Here is a 20,666-nt window from a genome sequence, read left to right as displayed (position 1 = left end):
TACATATTCTGTGACCTGAGCATGGCAGGAACGACAAGTGGAATTTTAATTTTCCTTGATTGGCAGGAATGGCGTGGAGAAGAGAAGTGGCTAAAATGAATGGCCGCTCTAACCTTATCAATTCCCTGAATGAATCTTCCAATGTGGGGCAAGGGTGGGTGGGTTTGTGGGGGCGGGGGGGGGGGAAATCTCTTTAATAAACACTGATCAGTGTCCTGGGACCTACATGGGATTCCCAATGACTTCCTCACGGATTTAGGAACCAGGGAGACCAGGAGGAGCAAGAATGCAGCTCCAAGCCCCAAGAGGAAGCAACGTGTTTATATAGCGCCTTAATGATAATATATCCCAAGGCACTTAAAGTCTGGTTCTCTGCTGCCCTTCTCCCTCAGTTGCTGCAAGAACCTCGAAACATCTCTTGCCTCGCTGCCACCAGCCTTCTCTCGGTACCAGCTGCACCATCCTGCATCTCCTCCATCAACCAGCTGCCACTTCAAATCCCAAACAGGCCAAGGAGTTGGCATTCAAAGGAATTTTAAACTGGTGAAGTTCTGACCAAGACTCCTGTAGCAGAATGTAACTCTCGGTTGAGAGAGCATGGCAATCAACCCTAAAGAAATGTGTTCAAATATATATATTTTTAAAAAATCACTTACATGAGAAATGAGAGTGAAGCCCTCTTCGGCAGAGATCAGTCGGGGATCTCGGGCTGTAACCTAATACCTGTCTGTATGGATTCTTATCAGCACTTCCAAAAACACTGGGAGAAATATTACACCTCTGAAATGACTGAAACTACATCCATTTGTGAGAAAGTGGATAAGCACATGAGGGAGAAAAGAATAGAAGGATGTGCCGACAGAGTCAGATCATGTATGGTGGGAGGAGGCTCATGAAGAGCATAAACACTAGCATGGACCAGTTGGGCTGAATGGCCTGTTTCTGTGCTGTACTTTCTGTATAGTTCCATATGCAAGCATTAGAACAGTAAACTTGCTGAAAAGAGAGGCATGTTGCTGAAGCTTTTCATCTTGCACTCATCAGGACAAAAAAAGGAATGCCAAATTTCAAACGACCACACTAATTTATACTACAGGAGAAAAAGATGCTGATTGGTTGGCAAGTCGTCTCTGGATGAGGCATTGCCATGGAGATAACAACGGGGAGCTATAGGCTCCGCAAGCTCCTGACTAATTCATAAAAGGCGCAAGGCTTGAACATAATATGTCTCAACCAATCAGAGTTGACGTGCCAACCAATCAGCACCCTTTTCTCCTGTTGCATAAATTTTTGTGACCTTTTCAAATTTGGCATTCTTGCATTTGCCCTGATGAGTGCAAGACAACAAAAATTGTCAATATGCCTCTCTCAGCAAGATTCAGGTTCTGTACTACGAAACAACAGTAAAATTGTGACTCGATGATGATGATGAAAATAATTGGAGACCTTGGGTGGGGGAATCCTAACTGAATCGGTCACCTGCTTTCCTTTCTTCCGGCATATAGGTTGTTGTGGGAGACAAAGTGGTCTTGAATCCGGTCAACGCTGGACAGCCATTGCATGCTAGCAATCACGAGTTACTAGACAACCCAGGCTGTAAGGAGGTAAGTCAAAATGACCCAACTATTGGGGAACTGTTTCCTGTTGGCAATAGCGATGACAAAATTAACCAAACCTTTTTTAATATCAGGTGAACGCTGTGAATTGCAACACCAGTTGGAAGATTGCGTTGTTCATGAAGCACAGTGACTATCGTGACGATGTTCTGAAAGGGGTCGGTGCTTTTTCCTCGTTTTACCTTCCTTTAGCTTTGGATCTGATTTGTTCCTAGGATCGATTCAAAGTCGTTGTAATGTAACCTGTTTGCCGCTGTCAATCTGCAGGGTGACGTGGTGAGGCTTTTCCACGCGGAGCAAGAAAAGTTCCTGACCTGCGACGAGTACAAGAAACAGCAACACATCTTCCTGAGAACCACACTGCGCCAGTCAGCAACCTCCGCGACAAGCTCCAAAGCACTCTGGGAAATTGAGGTAGAACCCGGAAACCAATGGTGCATAATATGTATTCTTAAAATTTCTTTCAGTCTTTTATTTTGATTCATGATGTAATGATTTAAGTCAGTGCATTTCTTGGGGAGATGTGAATGAGTGGAGTATTCCCTCACTGGAGATCTGCTCAAAGAGCTGACCTACCTGTCTCACAACAACCATGTTCGAGGCTTTCTTTTTACACCAGGTAATTTCACCAGTTTTGCTTTACTGACCACCCTGGTAGGCCGACCTTGTGCTCCTTATGAGCTGGAATGCACCCTAGCTTTTCCAGTTTACGCCTAAATAACAGAGACACCCAGTGATCAGATTAGAGACGCCATGCTCTGTATACATGGATTGCTTGAATGTATTGGGTATTCCCCATGTGATTTTCCGCTCTTTAAAAAGGTACACTGAACTCTCAAGTCAGACAGAGATTCAGATTTGAAGCTAACTAATTATTTTGTTTAAATAACAGAGCTCAATAAACCATCTACAGTATAAAACATTAGAAAGCAGCCCACCTAATTGGCACCCATTCCACCACCACAAACATTCACTCCCTCCACCCCCAACGCACAGTGGCAGCAGTGTGTACCATCTACAAAACGCACTGCAGGAATTCACCAAGGCTCCTTCAACAGCACCTTCCAAACCTATGACCTCTACCACCTAGAAGTCAAGGGCAGGAGGTAGATGGGAACATCACCACCTGGAAGTTCCCCTCCTGGAAGCCACTCACCATCCTGACTTGGAAATATATCGCCGTTCCTTCACTGTCTCTGGGTCAAAATCCTGGAAACCCCTCCCAAACAGCACTGTGAGTGTACCTACACCACATGGTCTGCAGAGGTTCAAGAAGGCAGCTCACCACCACCTTCTCGAGGGTGGGCAATAAATGCTGGCCTAGCCAGTGATGCCCCCATCCCATGAATGAATAAAAAAAGAACCACGTATTCAGTTACCTTCTGTATACAAAATAATGAAGACTCCACTTGCCATCTCCCCAAGTCTGGACTTGAGCAGCTGCAACTTCATTTTGGCCTGGCACAAAGCTTAAAACACTTCTGGCTGCTAAACTGTCACTGTATCCTTAGCCAAGCTTCACCACAGAACATAGGAGCAGGGGTAGGCCAGTCGAGCCTGCTCTGCCACTCCACCAGATCATGGCTGATTATCTCCCTCAATGCCACTTTCCCACACTCTCCCCATACCCCTTGATGTGATTAGTATTCAGAAATCTATTGATTTCTGTCTTGAACATACTCAATGATTGGACTTCCACAGCCCTCTGGGGTAGAGAATTCCAAAGATTCACCACCCTCTGAGTGAAGAAATTCCTCCTTATCTCAGTCTTAAATAGCCTACCTCATGCTGAGACTTAGTCCTCATTTGATGTTCTACTGAAACAGAAGGAAATGGATGACAGCATCCACCTACATTAACAGGCATCCACACACGGCTCTGGAGGTCTTGTGGTGCAGTGGGTAGTGTCCCTGCCCCTGAGCCAGAAGCTCTGGGTTTGAGTCCCACTCCAGGACTTGTTGGCGTGTTCATAATGCCGCCAAACAGATTAATTATCAGCCTGAAAATCCTTCCAACACATGCCAACGGCTGGCGGTAAGAGTGGGAGAGATTCCTGGTCAGTCATACGATGTTTACGAATGTTAGAGCCTCTACCATCACTGCCTGTAGCTCCAGAGAAGTGCATGTTGCCACAGCAACTCGAGTCCCTGAGTGAACTGTAACAGTACCTTACGTGGCTACACTTCTCTCCTGACTGCTGAACAGAAAGGCAATCTCAGACAGTAGAAAGGAGAGCTGTTTGAATGCAGTGACTCCAGCATTCAAGCACTTCACACCTTGTGTTGGCCACAGCAATCCAAACCTGGTGATGCCCCCTGCAGCCGAAATCTCTGGATCTGGCCTGGGAGGGGCTGGGATACGTACATCATGGGGGAGGATGGAGGTTGGGGTGAATCAGCCATCCTGGAAGGGGGCAGGGGTCAGTCACAGGGGACCGATTGGATGCAGATAAGCTTGTAGGACTTGGGGGATGTACATATGTTTCTCTTGGCCCACAAGAAATGCAAAAATGGGACTTACCTTAGAGCTCAGACCATTCCCATCTCCTTTTACCTGTCTGATATGTTAGAAACAAAAATTGTGTTGAGATGGAGTCATGCATTTTGCTGAAGTGATTTTAATTACTTGATCTGCCTTCTGCGAGTTGGAGATGGATTAGTGTCAAGTTTTTAAAAAATATTTATTCTTTCATGGCACATGGGCGTCGCTGGCAAGGCCAGCATTTGTTGCCTATCCCTAATTGCCCTTGAACTGAGTGGTTTATTAGGCCATTTCAGAGGGCAATTAAGGGTCAACCACATTGCTGTGGGTCTGGAGTCACATGTAGGCCAGACTGGGTAAGGACGGCAGATTTCCTTCCCTAAAGGACATTAGTGAACCAGATGCGTTTTTATGACAACCGATGATCGTTGCCCTGACCACCATTACTGAGACTAGCTTTCAGTTCCAGATTTTGCTGTTTGAATTTAAATTCCAGAACATTAGCCTTGGTCTCTGGATTACTAGCCCAGTGACATTGCCACTACACAACCATCTCCCCCGTAACTTTGGAAGTTTTACCCTCCCTTTCACCCCTCTTGTGTGTCTTTGGGTGCTGATCCCTCAAATGCTGTTTCTGACAATAGAAAGTACAAGTTTAAAATTCAGCCAAACAAAAATCTATTGCAGCACGTTGAATATAAAAAATCTCTCATTTCCATTAATAATGGAATATGAGTAACACTTTCTTTGATCGTATTTTCAGTGTTTGTGTTCCAAAATCCCATGTTCACCCAGAGTGTGGATATGGTGGTTGAGTCTAACCATGAGCGAGAATCATCCTGCTCAAAGCTCAGTAGCCCATGTTGATCTGTTTCATTTATCCATTTCCCATGTTTTACTGGGAATGAGTCCTATTGTTTATTTGATTAATTGGAGAGTTTCCTCTTGCAGGTGGTGCACCATGACCCGTGTCGGAGTGGAGCGGGACACTGGAATAGCCTGTTTAGGTTCAAACATCTGGCTACAGGAAACTACTTGGCTGCAGAGGTAGGAAAATTGTACAGTTCATCAGCAAAAGAATACTTCCATGCTGACAGTAATGAGATCTTTTTGAACAGTAGATACATCACTTGGGGGGGTTATGGTTTTCTTTGAGCACTCATTTTCAGCGCGTGGTTGTTCCTCATCCTCAACTAGAGGAAGGTTCTGACTGCAGCCTGAACACACTCTACTACTCATCAGCTTTGTTACTTGCAATTTTGACAAAAACAAAATACTGCAGATGCTGGAGATCTGAAATATAAACAGGAAATGCTGGAAAAACTTGGCAGGTCTGGCAGCATCTGTGGAGAGCGAGATAGAGTTAATGTTTGACTCTTCTTCGGAACGCATTCATTACCTATTATGATGTCTGTTGAGCTTATCTTTAAGAGGTCACTGACCCAAAGGGAACATTCAGCAGTCATAACCTTTAGTTTTGTTCTGTTTCCCTGCTCTGCACTGATCCTATCGTACATTGTCATCTTGCTTTGATGAACTTCCCATTAGGATATTTGTAAGTGCTTGGTTATCTATTCCAAACAGTTTTTATGTGAAATGTCAATAGCTTATGCAGGATTTTCCCTATGGGCTACTGGGACCAGCCATCAGACTGAAATGTGGGCCAGAATCTCGCACCGCCTGGGGAAATGGTCACTCACTGTGATTTTCCCCAAATTGGCCAGCTAATGGCCAGAGGGCAGGCTCTCTGTCCAATTAAGGACAGAGGGCGGTCTCTCAAAGCAGGAAGGCCAAGCGGATGTCTTTTCAGCTTGAAAGGAGCAGCAGGATGCCATGGCAGGTAAGTGAGAGACAAGGTGCTTCAAAATGGAAGTGTCCTCTCTCCAACTTTGCTTAAAGCGAAATTTTTAAATGGTTTTTACAGCCAGGCTGTCTTTGCACAGCTGTCAGGGGGATGGGGGGACACCCATCTACTGGGTGACCTGCAGCTGCTGTCGCACCCAGACAGGCAGGGTGGCATCTAGGCCTACCTGGAACACTGATCCCCCTCCTCTGTGCCCCCTGCCCTGGCCCTGATGGCCTCCAGGCAGCTAAACTGTCCCCTGCTACCTGCAGGAGAACTTGGAAAATCCCAGTTGGCCTCCTTAGTTGGTTTGCAGGGGTGGTTAGTTATCTGGATTGGATACCAGCCCTGCGTGGGTTTGTAGCCCTGTGGCACCCCAACATCATCCCCACTCTTTTCCCCCCCTCTTCTCCCCGCCGCCCCCTCCCCCTCCTTCCCCACAAATCCTGCCTCTACAAAAATGGCTGGGGACAGGTGGGAGCAAGGAAACTGGCATGCCAACTGGTGGGGCTATTCGTAGCTTCCATCTGCCTCCGATCACAGCCCCGACAGTACCTGAAAATCGAGCCCCTTATATCTACCCGTAACGAAAGATCCTGCGTTTATTCAATGGCTTTTTCAACCTCAGGATGCCCCGACGTGCTTTACAACAAATGAATTAGTTTTGAAGTGAAGCCACTGAAGTGTAGCAAACCTGGCAGCTAATTTGAGTGCAGCAAGATCCCACGAGCAGCAATGTGATAATGACTAGCTAATCTGTTTTAGTGATGTTTGCTTGAGGGAGAAATATTGGCCCGGATGCTGCGAGAGCTTCCCCTGCTCTTCGAATAGTACCACAGAATCTTTTAGGCCCTCCTGGGAAAGGCAAACAGGACCTCGACTTTAGGCCTCACCTGAATGACAGTGGATTTGACAGCGCTGCACTCTCTTGGCCTAGATTTTGATATATTGGAAACCTGAGGGCTGATCTTCCTCCACTGTATGCCGTGAAATCCTTAGTTCGTGAGCGGAAAGCGGAGGGAAATGGGGAGGATCGTCGCCCTTGGGTTGCCCTGGCAACTGCCTGGGCTTCCACTTGGTGGCTGGGGGTGGGGTACTCACACTTGGAGCAGGTGTAAGCAATGTTGCCTCTTAAACTGTCCAGTCGTATGGCCTTGCAACAAAGTGGAATTTAGTCTGCAGGCCATGCATAAATCCTCTCCTTTAAGACACTATACAGGTGCAGCCACGCAGAACAATTTAAAGGTACTGCACACTTAAATGAATAGGCCACACAAAACAAAACAAAAATAGAAGGAATGCTGAATTAGCATTCGAATCCAATCAGGCAGGAGTAACCTAGTGACCTAGTAGCTTCTTTCTGTGAAAACCAGATGCCCATTTAAGAAGTGGGCCTAAAGGAAGTTGGTCCTGAGCCTTGTGCCAGATCAGAAGTCAGATCAAAACTTTCCTTCTTAACGTTTCCCAATTTATCTTTTGAGTTGGACACTTCCTGGCTGCTAGTTTTGGACAGAAGTCAAGAATTGGGTTTCCTGTTCACCAGTTCCATGCTCAGGACCCTGTCAGTGACACGGCTGCACTTTGAGGTACTGTCAACTTAGGTTAATGAAGATGGTTGGGCTTGGGTCGAGAAAGGCAGACATCTGCTTGGATCTTCTCTACCTTACTTGCTCCCCTATGGGGAGATAGGAGAAATATCGACCCTTAGATACACCCATCTAGGTATATAAAATTGATGGTGGGTAGCCTACTGTTTAACATGTATACAGTGTTGACTGAAACGGGCCTGGAAATAAATAATTGTCTTGTCCTCTCCTTATTGAGTTTAGAGTTGCATATTTCGTTGTTTAAATTTCAGAAGCACTCCTTTATAATAATGAGCTATTAGTAAGACTGTATTCACTGTCCATCCATGACCGTCCAATTGATAGGCCTTCTCTTTGACCCACTGCAGTTTCTGTGGTGATGGTGTTCCCAGTTGGGAATGCCAGAATACTGAGCCAGAAATGACAAAGGAAAGGCAGTGTATGTTCAAATCAGGATGGTGTGTAACTGGAGGATATCTTGCAGGTGATGGTGCTCCCATGTTATTGCTGCTGTTATCCTAGGATCAGGTTACTGAATTGCTGCAGTGTATGGAGCTATTACATAATGCACACGCAGTGAGCCAGTGATGGAGGGGATGGACATTGGGTCCAGTGGCAGGTGCATCAATTAAGCAAACTACATTATCTTGGATGGTGTCTTCGTCGTTGCCATGGCTGCATCCACCCAAGCACGTGGTCAGTATATCGTCACGATCTGATCCAGCCTTACAAATGGTGGAGGGACATTGGGGAGTCAGGAGGTGAACCACTCATTGCACAGTGTCCAGCCTCTGTCCTGCTTTCGTAGCCCAGTGTTGATATAGTTGGTCCAGTTGTGCACCTGGTCAATAGCAATCTCCAAGATGTTGGTAGCAACAACTCTGCTTTGGTGGTTTAGCCTTTTCTGGTTGGTAGTGGTCATTGCTTGGCATTTATATGGAATCAGTGTTAACCTGTCCAGTGCCTGCCCAACCCTGGTCCTGCTTGTTAATTGTATATCAATTGAGTTTAATTATATGCAGGTGGAGAGCATTTATTGGGTTTTCACTTGAGCAGATCTAAAGAGACACTCACTGAAACTGGGGCAGCGGGGAGCGTAGTTGAGTTAGGAGGTATATGCTTGTAATGTTTCACTCTACAAGTAAATGTAAGACTGAGTAAAGGTTGGCTCCAGTTCTATACTTCACCAACTGACTTTCTTGAATATAAGACTGCTGTTGGCTGGCATAGCCTTTGAACATCCTAGAATTGCCAGCGAACAGCCCTGCTTCTGATTTTATGATGGAGAGAAAGGCACTGATGATACCACTGAAGATGGTTGGCTGAGGACCGTGCTCCAAGGAACTCCTGAGCAATGTTCTGGGGATGTGATGATGGTCGGCTTCTGACAACCACAGTCTGCATCCTTTGTGTCTGATGTGACTCTGGCCGGAATGGCTTCCTGCTGCACATTCCCATTGGGAGGATGTAGGTAAAAGATTGGATGTGGATTGGACATCTCAATGCTTCATTTCTCAGATACTTAATGTCATCATATTAAATTTTCTTTTTGTGACCACATTATTTATTGGAATACATTCCACCCCTTATTTTGTTGTATCATCGTCATCGCCTAATTAAGGAGCAAATTGAAGGAGCACGTTGAAGAATTTATATTGAATTTTTGCTGATGACACCAAACTAGGTGGGAATGTAAGTTGTGAGGAGGATACAAGGAGGCTTCAACAGGACTTGGAGAGGCTAAGTGAATGGGCTAGAACATGGCAGATGGATTATAATGTGAATAATTGTGAAGTTATTCACTTGGTAGAAAAACAAGAATGCAGAGTATTTTTGAAATGGTGGGGAGAATTTTCTCCCCGTTGGGGGGGTTGGGTGGGAGCGGGTGCGGGCGGGCGCCCAGCCGATTGCTGCCTGTGATCGGCTGTGCACCACCATTTTACATGGGCAGGTCAATTAAGGCCCGCCCAGCGTGACGCACACCTGGAAGCGCTGAGCGCTCCCTGTGCTGGCAGGGGAGGAGGCTGAGTCAGGCCCTATGCTCTGTCATGCATGTGCGCGAAAGAGCACAGAAATCTCCCTGAAGCACAGAGCTGCCTCAGGGAGATCAGTTTGAGTTTCAAAAATTTTAATAAAGAAAAAAAATTTAGGACATGTCCCCTCATGTGAAAGCGTCACATGAGCTGGGACATGTCTATGAATTTTAATGAAAATCTGTGTTTCACTTATAAATCATTCATGAAATCTCATCCCCACCGTGGATGAGGTTTCATGAAAAATGCGAAGGCCACCTGGGCTCTTCACCTGCCCACCAACCTTAAGATTGGACGGGCAGCTTTCTCAATAGGCTTACTTAGTTCATTAATGGCCTTAACAGGCCTTACACAGTTCAGCGGGCGTGCAGCCGACTCCGGTGCACACCCACCGAACTGAAGATCTGAAAGACGCGCGGTGACGTCGGGACGCATGTCTGACATAAAGTGTGTTGTTTTATGCGTTGGCGAGCGGGCCCCACTTGCCGAGTCGAAGATTCAGGCCAGTGAGAGGCTGGGAAGTGTTAATGTCCAAAGGGACCTGGGTGTCCTTGTTCATGAGTCACTAAAAGCTAGCATGCAGGTGCAGCAAACAAATTAGGAAGGCAAATTGTACGTTGGCCTTTTATTGCAAGGGGATTTGAGTGCAGGAGTAAAGATGTCTTGCTGCAATTGTATAGATCCTTGGTGAGACCACACCTGGAATATCGTGTGCAGTTTTGGTCTCCTTATCTAAGGAAGGATATACTTGCCACAGAGGGAGTGCATTGGAGTTTCACCAGATTAATTCCTGGGATAGTGGGATTGTTTTATGAGGAAAGATTGGGGAGACTGGACCTTTATTCTCTAGAGTTTTGAAGAATGAGGGGTGACCTCATTGGAACTTACAAAATTCTTACAGGGTGTGACAGGGTGGATGTGGATAAGATGTTTCCCCTGGCTGGTGAGTCTAAAACTGGGGAGCATATCTCAGGATAATGGGTAGGCCATTTAAGACTGAGATGAGAAGAAATTTCTTCACTGAGGGTGGTGATCCTCTGGAATTCTCTATCCCAGGGGGCTGAGGAAGCTCAATCATTGAGCATGTTCAAGACAGAAATCGGTAGATTTCTGGATACTAATGATGTCAAGGGATATGGGGATATTGTGGGAAAGTGGCGTTGAGGTAGATGATCAGCTATGATCTAATTGACTGGTGGATCAGGCTCAACGGGCCAAATGGCCTACTCCTGTTCCTATGTTCACTTCAGTAGATTTACATTTATATGTTTTATATGATGCTCTTGGCCCATCTCCAGGATGTCTCAAATCGCTTCACAGTCCATTTTTCAAAGTGCAGGTACTGTTGAGATGTACGCAACATGTCAGCCAATGTCAGCAGAGCTAGATCCCATAAAGCACAGTCAGGTGACAGACCAAATTATGTCTTTTGGTGGTGGTTGAGGGAGGAGTGTCAGCCTCGCCCTTTCCTCTTTGAATTGGGTATGGGGTGATAGCGGGGTCATTAATGTCCACCTAAACCACCAAGATAGGTTAGACAAAGTGTCTCAAAACCCCATCACCTCTGACTGTACGGCACTCCCTCAGTGCTGTATCTGAGTGCCAGTCTACCTCCTGGATTAGGGCCTGAACCCATAAAGTCCTGGCACCAAGGCGAGAGAGTGCTGGCGCTGAGCCAACCTGATGGAACCTCTGATAGGACATCACCACCGCCTTTGATGAGCGTAAGATCACTTTTAACTGCATTGTAATCTCCTAGTGATAACACAGCACAGTCACAAAATATTGCGGAGCCATCACAGGAGGAACATTCGTTTTCTGATATATTTTTGGTTTAATATTGCTGCTGAGCTTTTGCCACAGCTACGCTATTGGGGATGAATTTTCTCTGGGGTTCTCTGTCTGGCTGCCCTGGGTTCAGGAGGAACCTCAATTGCAGGCGTCAATGGAGTTTGCCCCAAACCTCTGCCACCCTAAGAACATTTACTCCCCCTTTTTATTTTTGTCCTCCAACTTTGAATGTGCTGCTTTGTTCTCAGGTTAATTCGGATTATCAGAATGATCAATTAGAATCAAAGGGAGTGGTAAGTGAAAGTACTTTGGTCTAATGTTTTTTGTGGTGCCTGTTGACCATCTGTCTCCCCTGCACTCAACTTTCTGGGTTCACCTGGTGGGTAGTCGAGATGTTTGAACAAGGCAAACCCCTGGTTCAGCATCATGCGACTGAGCTTGTGCTAGGTTCCAGTGGATGGATGATGGGGCTTTACCATTGGATTCCCATACCCCTGCATTTGAGGAACATGGAATCAGCTGCATCACCTTCTCCAGTTTACTTGCCTGTAACCTCTGTTTGAGATAGAGGTGGCAGTGGGTCCTGTAATGGTTTTGATGTACCACGATTAAATAACACTTGCTCGGGGTAGGTTTCAGAAGACGCCTTGTTACTTGGACTTGATACACGTTCAGGGAAAATCTCACTGGGGTTGGCCTGAAGCCCAGTGATACTCATTAGAAAAATGGTGAGGGCCATTTGGGATATTGGAAATTTTTAATCAGGCCTCAAATAGAATTTTAAAAAATACTTCGATTTATTACAATTTATTTCTTCAAAAAGTTATCTTGGTACATAAAACAAAAATTATTTTAAAAGATAAACACATTATTAACTGTATACAGTATGCCAGGTGTACAGTTAATGTGTTTAATAACTTATTAACTCTTGATAACTTAGTAACTCTTTCTACTTGCATCCCACTCGCTAAACCTCCTGCTCACCAATTCCCTCCTACTCACAGCTCCTCCCGTACCCTTCCCCACATCCTTCTCTCTCACTTGCTCCTTCCTTGCATCCTGCCTCTCACTGCCCTCCCCCGAGTCCATGCTCACCACCAAGATTCAGGAGGAGGAGGTTCGGCAAGAGGTAGGACTGGGGAGCAAGAGGGTCGGCAGGGGGCAAGGATCGGCAGGTGGGAGGGTTGGTGAAGGGGATGCAGAAGAGTCTCGTGTGGGTCATAGTCAGCCCAAGAGCTACGTAGTGAATACCATTGGCCTCGATTGACCCAATCGAAGGGTCAGATGCACTTGGCGAGCTACACTTCACTTGGAACTTTGAGGTTTGTTTGCCTACCCTGCTTCGGGCAGCACTTGTGGTCATCAGCGCCAGGCTTCACAGGCAGCACCACATCACTTTTAGGGGGGGCCCACAGGCAGGTCTCTACTTACAAGGCCTGCCGTAAGGTGGAGGTGGCTTTTTAACGGCTGGAGGTCTAGGGCTTGCTTGGGGAAGGGGGAGAAGTGGCCTCAGGCCAGGTAAGTGCTGTAGGGCTAGGGCATTATTGGGGAAGGGGGGTGTCCCAGGGTGTGTGTGTGTGTGGGGCATGTTGATCTGTACAAGTGGTCTTAAGAGGGTGAGGGCTAAGGAGGCAGTCTCCAGAGGAGATGAGGCCAGATGGTTATGTGAGGGTGTGAGAGAGAGTGAGTGGTGATGACCCTTGAGCTGGCAGTGAGTGAGATGCAAGTAAATGCGTGATGGCCTTGAGTGTGAGTTTAGAGTGATGGGATGGTTGCTTTACCCTAGCAGCATGGATGAGATCATTCATTCATTTTCTGCACCGGATGGCAGACTTCTTCGTACAGATGGCGGAATGCTTCTGTGCAGCATTGGCACTGATCACCACTGCCACCGCATCTGAAGCCAGAGTGGTGACACTGATGGGTCTCCTATGGCCAGAGCGGAGGTAAAGGACATTGCGGCAAGCTCCAGTGGTGTCCAGAAGGTGTCCCAAGGACGTGTCACTGAATCGGGGGGCTGCAGTTTGCTTGCCTTTCGGGGTCATGTCTTCTGTGCAGCAGTCCTGGGCTGGAAGCACTGACAGGTGTGCACACTGCACTTTACATATGGTGCCTGGTGTGGGGAAGTGGCGAGGTGGGGGGTGAATGAGAGCCCGCTTGCTATTGAAACGCCATGTTTACCGGGAACGCATGATTAATGAGGTGGCATTGGGATCACACAGGGTGAAAAGCCGCCATTGCGGCCACCGAGTAAAATGTCCTTTTTCCCGCCCGTTACTACACTTAGTGCAAATCTGGGGTGATTCCGCCCTTAACCCCTCAATCAATGTTATGAGAAAGAAATCAACTGATCATAGATCTCATTGCTGTTCCAGGGATCTTGCTGTGTGCAAATGGCTTCCCTGGTTACTGTGTTTATCTACATACCAGCAGTCACTTCACTTCAGGGTAATTCACTGCGATGTGAAGCACTTTGAGGTGTTTCTGGGAAACATAAGATGCTGTGCAAATCACACATCTCCCTTTTTGATGGAAGGTGTTCACATTAGAGATTATTTGTATATTGGTGACCGGGTTCCCCTTGGGGAAGAGGTGGCAGAGTTTTGACAGGTACAGATGCTTCACGCTCGGTGTTAGTACCCTGTTCAGTGAGGCAGCAGCTGATGCAGTTGAATTGCACCCACAGATGCTGCCTGACCCTCTGAGTATTTCCAGCATTGTCTGTTTTTATTTCTAGATTTCCAGCATCTGCAGTATTTTGGTTTTGAAACCTGACTGAGCATCTTAATAAATGTAAAGGAGTGAGGAGATGGGTAGGGTGCAGTGAAATAATTTGCTACGCGATAAGAGACATGCCATCGAAGCCTTTTGTCTTGCACTCGCCAGTATAGATTTGCAAGAATACCAAATCTTAAGGGGAACTTTTTATACTGCACGAGAAGAGGGTGCTGACTGGGGAGCCGTATCAAACAGCATGACCCTCCAGCTGTTTGCAACAAGCACTCAACCGGTCAACGCAACAGGTACTCAATCAGCCCATGCTTGCAAAACTCCGAATATAGTGTCTAACATTAGGCGTGATCCCATGATTGGACAACACTTGCTAAGCAATCCTGACTGTGCTAAGCATTACACTGACAACCAGTTTATGAGTATCAGTTGGGCTCGCAGTGTGGCTCACTTGTGTGTGCTAGAAGCTACATATATTCACACACAGGGCCCTGTCCTTTGCAAGCAAAAAGAACATGCCCATGCATTGTGCCTCTTTCAACTAAACAAAAGCTTGGGGGAACAGCCATTCTCTGATTCATTCCCCATGGCAATGCCTTGACCAATCAGTTGACCTGCCTGGTTTGAATTTAAACAAAAGCTTGGGAGTTAACTGTTACCTGGTGCATTCTCCATGGCAACACCACCACCAATCAGAGTCCACTTGCCAACCAATCAGCACCCTCTTCTCATGCAGCATAAATTGTTGTTCCCTCTGAGATTTGGTATTCTTGCGAATCTGTCCTGATGAGTGCAAAACGAAAAGGTTTGACAGCATGTCTCTTTTTTCATCAATCCTCAAATTCTGTACTACCAAGTGACTATTTGCTACGAGTTGTAGGTTGGGTGTTTGGTGCTCGTTTTCCATATGAGATCAGGAGAACAAAAGAAAAACTTACATTCATATAGAGCCTTTCTCAACCTTCGAACATCCCAAAGCCAGTCAAGTAATTTTGAAGTGTAGTCACTGCTGTGATGTAGGAAATGTGGCAGCCAATTTGTGCAGAGCAAGATCCCACAAATGCCAATCTGATAATGACTGGATCATCTGTTTTTAGTGATGTTTGTTAATTGGCCAGGACACCAGGGAGAATTCCCCCATTCTTAGTGCCTGGAGATCTTTTATGTCCACTTGAGAGGGCAGATAGGGCAGCAGTTTAAATGCAGATGTGAGGGGCTCTGTTGCCTGCTCCAGCAGCTATTTCTTAACATCCAAAAGACAGCACCTCTGACAGTCCAGTGCTCCCTCAGTACTGCACTGAAGTGTATAGCTAGATTTTGTGCTCATGCCTTTGGAGTGGAACTTGAACCCCTGACTAAGAGGAGAGAGTGTTACGGCTTACAACACAGAACTCACTGTGTGCTGTAAATGCCGCTTCACGACAGATACTTGTTCACACGCAGGTTACTTTGTACCCTTTGCATGTGGCATAATCACAACAAAAGACCAATGACAGTCATTGCCAAGAATTGAGTCCGGTTTGTGAAGAGCTCAAATGAGCCTCCAATTTTCTCCACAAAATGGTAGCTTTCAGTGCTACTCAATCTTACTTGCTGCTCTATTTTGGAAACAGATCTTGGCGTACAATGAACGATAACCAATCTGCTGGAGCAGTTTTGACAATGAGCCTTCATACTGAGCACTGGTTAGTGGACAGTGAGTGACACCAGGAGGCAAAACCAAGTCTTGCAACTCATAGTGCTGCTTCCCTGATCTTGCACCGTGCTGCGCAGAGCCTGTGCCAAATTAAAGACCGTCTACTCCTGCTAATTCAGTCATTTTTTCCACAATTTAAAAAAAAAATCAATTCATCCAGTAATGTAAATAAATTGACATGATTAAAATGACAAAGTTTAAAAAAAACGGGGTAGATTTTGATGGTGCGATATTGTTAAACTGGATAATTGTGAGTTACACATCTCTTTCGATTTTATCTCTGCTGACTTCAAAAATCCAAGGAGATGTTTTAGGCTATAGCTTAAAGTCCTGATTTACCCCAACAAGCTAAATTGCCCAATGAACGGAATTGAACAACATCGAGTTAAAAGGAGTAGACTTTATCAGACAAGAAAATTACTCCACTCTCTTTCTGCTGAAATCTTTTGCAAAGCACATGCGATAACATAACACCCGGTGCTTACCTCTGCCCTTTCAGTTACCTTGTACACACACGACTGCTGATAAATTTTGGCAGAATGAATTCTGATCACTGATTGAGTTGGATGTGCACTGAGCGAGGCACTGTATCCGCCTGAACTACCACTTTGGGTCTTATTTGTAGCCTGCCCTCCATCTTTTTTTTCTTTCATTTCAGAGTGAGGGAGACATGTTGCCGGTTAAAAACAAGCAGCAGTTAGTGGAGAAGATCATGTACACCCTGGTGTCAGTGCCACATGGGAACGATATTGCATCGCTCTTTGAACTTGACACCACCACCCTTCAGAGAGCTGACTCCCTGGTCCCCAGGTAACTTCTGCCCTTAGGACAGCAGGTCAATGGACCTGGAATTTTGTGCAATGTTTCTGCATTACTACACAGCAGAATTATGTTTTGTGTGTGATAGATTTACCTTACAGGCTTGAATTTTCTCGATTGTTTACGTCGCTTATGAGATGCGTTTGGTGAAAGCCTCTTCACAGGATCGGAGTTGTTACAGTGCAGAAGGAGGCCATTTAGCCCGTTGTGTCTGTACTGGCTCTCCGAATGAACAATTCACCTCGTGCCGCTCCCCTGCTTTCTCCCCGTGAGCCTGCACATTCTTTCTTTGCAGTTAATAATCCAATTCCCTCTTGAATGCCTCAGTTGAACCTGCCTCCACCACACTATCAGCGCGTTCCAGATCTTAACCATGAAGAGGTTTCACATCATGTTTACATTGCTTCTTTTTCCAATTACCTTAAATTTGTGCCCACTTGTTCCCACCAGTGGGAACAACTTTTCTACTCTGTCGAGACTCTTCATGACTTTGCCTCTATCAAATCTCCTCCCAACCTTCTCTTCACAGAGAACAGGCCCAGCTTCTCCAATCTGTCTATGTAACTGAAGTTCCTCATTCCTGGAAACATTCCCGTGAATCCTTGCTGCACTCTCTAATTTCTTCACATCTTTTCAAAGTATGGTATGCAGAACTGGATGCAGTACTCCATCTTGCACTCAGTTACATAACACTGACCCTGGGTGTACCAGAAACCAGCTCTCATGAGTTTCCTGCGTTTATGTGAATAATGGGGTGGGTGCAGATTTACGCCACAAGGTTTTGGCACAGCAAAGCCTCACGTCACCTGACTCAGATTTCCAAAGCTAATTCGTGGTTTTTTTCTTTTTAGTCATTACGAAGTGTGTTACTTTGAATCTGTACAGATGGATGTAGACTATTGCAGATGAATAGCATAAGTGCTGAGCAGGCCAAAGAAGAGTCACAATAGATGAATACTGTAAAGGCAATAGTACAAGTGTTAAGGAGGACAGGAAAGAGTTACCATAGCAACGCTCTTACACCTACAGTCAGTAGGAGCTGGGAATTCGATTCAGAAACATTTCACTGTTTAGTTTATTAATCATATCTCGGGCTGCCTTTTATTTCATTAAAATTTAAATTTAGCTGGAGTAACGAGCATTGTTTCATACTAATTGTTGTTTTTCTTCAGGAATTCCTACGTTCGATTAAGACATCTCTGCACAAATACCTGGGTCACCAGCAGTAACATCCCTATAGACATAGAGGAAGAACGGCCAGTAATGCTGAAGGTACAGTACAGGTTGCAGCTGAAAGCTCTACAACATTGACTTTGTCTTCTGGACACTACTGTTTCTAGGCTGTTACCCAGTGTCAGCTGTGGCTGTGGCTCAGTGAATTGCTCTCTTGCCTTATAGTCAGACGGTTGTGGTTTCAATTCCCACTTCAGAAACTTGAGCAAAAAATCTAGACTGACACTCCAGTGCAGTACTAAGGGTACGCAGCACTGTGGAGGCACTGTCTTTCCATTGAGATGTTAGACTAAGGTCCTGTCTGCCCTCTCAGGTGGATGTAAAAGGCCCACAATGCTATTTGAAGAAGAACAAGGGAGTTCTCCCCAGTGACCTGGCCAGTATTTATTCCTCAACCAATATCACTGAAAGATTATCTGGTCATTATCTCATTGATCTTTTTTGGGATCTTGCTGTTTGCAAATTGGCTGCAATGTTTCCTACATGAGAACAGTGACTACACTTCACAAGTACTTTACTGGTTGTAAAGTGCTTTGGTTGGCTTTGAGATTGTGGAAGGGAGCTATATAGATACAAGTCGTCTTTTCTCTTAACACTTGGTTTACTGCACGTCATTGTCCCAGTGGGTGGGGTGGGCCTAGCTAAACAAGTTGTGGGAAATCCACCCTGAATTGGGAGGCTGTGCAAATTCAGCCAGTTAAACTCCAGTAATCCTGTAGCCGCACACATTTTATGAGGTGGGGGTAAGGGTCAAGGAGGTGCTAAACCGTGACTCTTGCCAATCACCAATTAAACGCTCTAGACTAAGGTAGATGGGTTCTCCCTCAAAGAGGAGTGTGGGTGCACTGTGGAGTGGTTTTTTTGTGACAGACTGATGGATAACCATCATTGAACCGATTCCACCAGGTGTCACTCCATAGCAGATTCAGATGCCTCTGCATTATAGAGGGAAGCCCAAGTGGATTTCTTTTTACATATTCTTTCATGGGATGTGGGCATTGCTGGCAAGGCCAGCATTTGTTGCCCATCCCTAATTGCCCTTGAACTGAATGTCTAGCTAGGCCATTTCAAAGGGCAGTTAAGAATTGACCACATTGGGCTTGGAGTCACGTGGCTGGGTAAAGGATGGCAGATTTCCTTCTCTAAGGGAACTAGATGGGATTTTACATTACAACAATTGATGAGAGTTACATGGTCACCATTACTGAGACTAGCTTTCAATTCTCTTTTTTATTAATGGAATTTAAATTCCACCATCTGCTGTGGTAGGATTTGAACCTTTGACCCCAGAGCATTAGCCTGTTCTCTGGATTACTAGTCCAGTGACATTATCACTCCATCACTTGGAGACCATGGTCTCCCCTACCCCATGGTCTCCCCCTATGGGATGGGATGGTAGAAGGCTGATTGCACCTTTTCGGTTTAAAAAATATATACTTTTGGGATGTGGGCATCTTTGGCAGTGTTGGCAATGTATTGCCCATCCTTGGTTGCCCTGGGACCATCATCTCAACGGTTTTATACAATTGAGTGGTTCACCAGGCTACTTCAGGGCAGTTAGGAATCAAGCATATTGGTTTTGGCTAGTAGTTGCATGTAGGCCAGACCAGATAAGGATGGCAGATTTCCTTCCCCAAAAGACACTACTGAACCAGATGGGTTTTTCCACCAATCCAACAGCTTCATGGTTACTTTGGGCTAGATTAATACTGAAATCAGATGCTGAAAATGCCACAATGGGAGCTGAATTCACTCTGGGCCATCAGCCCAAGCCTCTGGGTTACTAACGCCAAAGCAAAATACTGCAGGTGCTGGAAAACTGAAATAAAAACAGAAAATGCTGGAAATACTCAGCAGGTCAGGCAGCATCCATGGAGAGAGAAACAGAGTTGACGCCTCAGGTTGATGACTTATCAGAACTGGAAAAAGTTAGAAATGTAATAGGTTTTAAGTAAGTGATGGGTGGGGCGGGGGAGAGGGTAGGAAAAGGAACAAAAGAGAAGGTCTTTGATAGGATGGAAGGCAGGAGAGAGTAAATGACAAAAGGGTTGGTGGTACAAGGCCAAAAGGAATGGTAATGAGACAAGAGACAAAAGAGGTGTCTCGAGTAGGTGTGGATGGCAGAATGATGAACAGATGCCACCCAAAAGCAAAAATAGGAGGAAAACGAGGAGAATAGGTTATCAATGAATATTCCCTATAAGCCCACTAACTCCACATCCTCAAACGCTGCTTCTATAAGGATTCCATTCTATTCTCCCAGCTTCTGTTTCTGTTGCACGTTCCTCACCAGCCTTTCTAATATGTCTTCCTTTTTTCTCAACTGAGGATTCCTCCACATTGTGGTTGACTGGATCCTCAATCTATCATATCTGTCGCATTTCTTGCACTTCTGCTCTCACCCCTTCCCCTCCATCTCAGAGCAACAATAGGGTTCCACTTGCCCTTACCTTGCAGCCTACTGGACTCCATATTCAATGGATCATTCTCCGCCATTTTAGCTACCTCTGTGTGACACTAACACCAAAAGCATCTCCCTCTCCCCACCCCTTTGACCATTCCACAGGGACTGTTCCCTCTGTGACACCGTTGTCCACTCCTCAATCACCCCCAACACTTCATCTCCTTCTCAGAGCAAGGACAGATGTACCATCTGCCCTTTTACCTCCTCTGTCCTCACTGTGCAAGATCCCGAACACTCTTTGCAGGTGAAACAGCGTTTTGGTGTACGTACTTCGATTTAGCACAGTGTATTCGTTGCTCACGGTGCAGTCTGCTCTATGTTGGGGAGACCAAATGCAGATTTTCTGCCTCTTTGCGGAACATCTTTCAGTTCAT

The 20,666-nt window shown here is 45.8% G+C and overlaps 1 protein-coding gene across 1 annotated transcript in view; it reads left to right on the top strand.

Moving 5' to 3' along the window:
• itpr2 (inositol 1,4,5-trisphosphate receptor, type 2) overlaps window positions 1-20,666 on the top strand; it is a 244,007-nt gene that overhangs the window by 30,196 nt on the left and 193,145 nt on the right. Inside the window, exons 3-8 of the mRNA XM_078554637.1 lie at window positions 1,506-1,604; window positions 1,691-1,774; window positions 1,884-2,030; window positions 5,049-5,144; window positions 16,435-16,586; window positions 17,768-17,867. Coding sequence (XP_078410763.1) covers window positions 1,506-1,604; window positions 1,691-1,774; window positions 1,884-2,030; window positions 5,049-5,144; window positions 16,435-16,586; window positions 17,768-17,867 — 678 coding nt within the window. The remainder of the gene's footprint in view (window positions 1-1,505; window positions 1,605-1,690; window positions 1,775-1,883; window positions 2,031-5,048; window positions 5,145-16,434; window positions 16,587-17,767; window positions 17,868-20,666) is intronic.

The sequence above is a fragment of the Cetorhinus maximus genome, chromosome 12 (assembly GCF_964194155.1).
Source record: "Cetorhinus maximus chromosome 12, sCetMax3.hap1.1, whole genome shotgun sequence".
In the NCBI taxonomy this organism is placed as follows: domain Eukaryota; kingdom Metazoa; phylum Chordata; class Chondrichthyes; order Lamniformes; family Cetorhinidae; genus Cetorhinus; species Cetorhinus maximus.
This window is presented reverse-complemented; position numbering and strand designations above follow the sequence as displayed.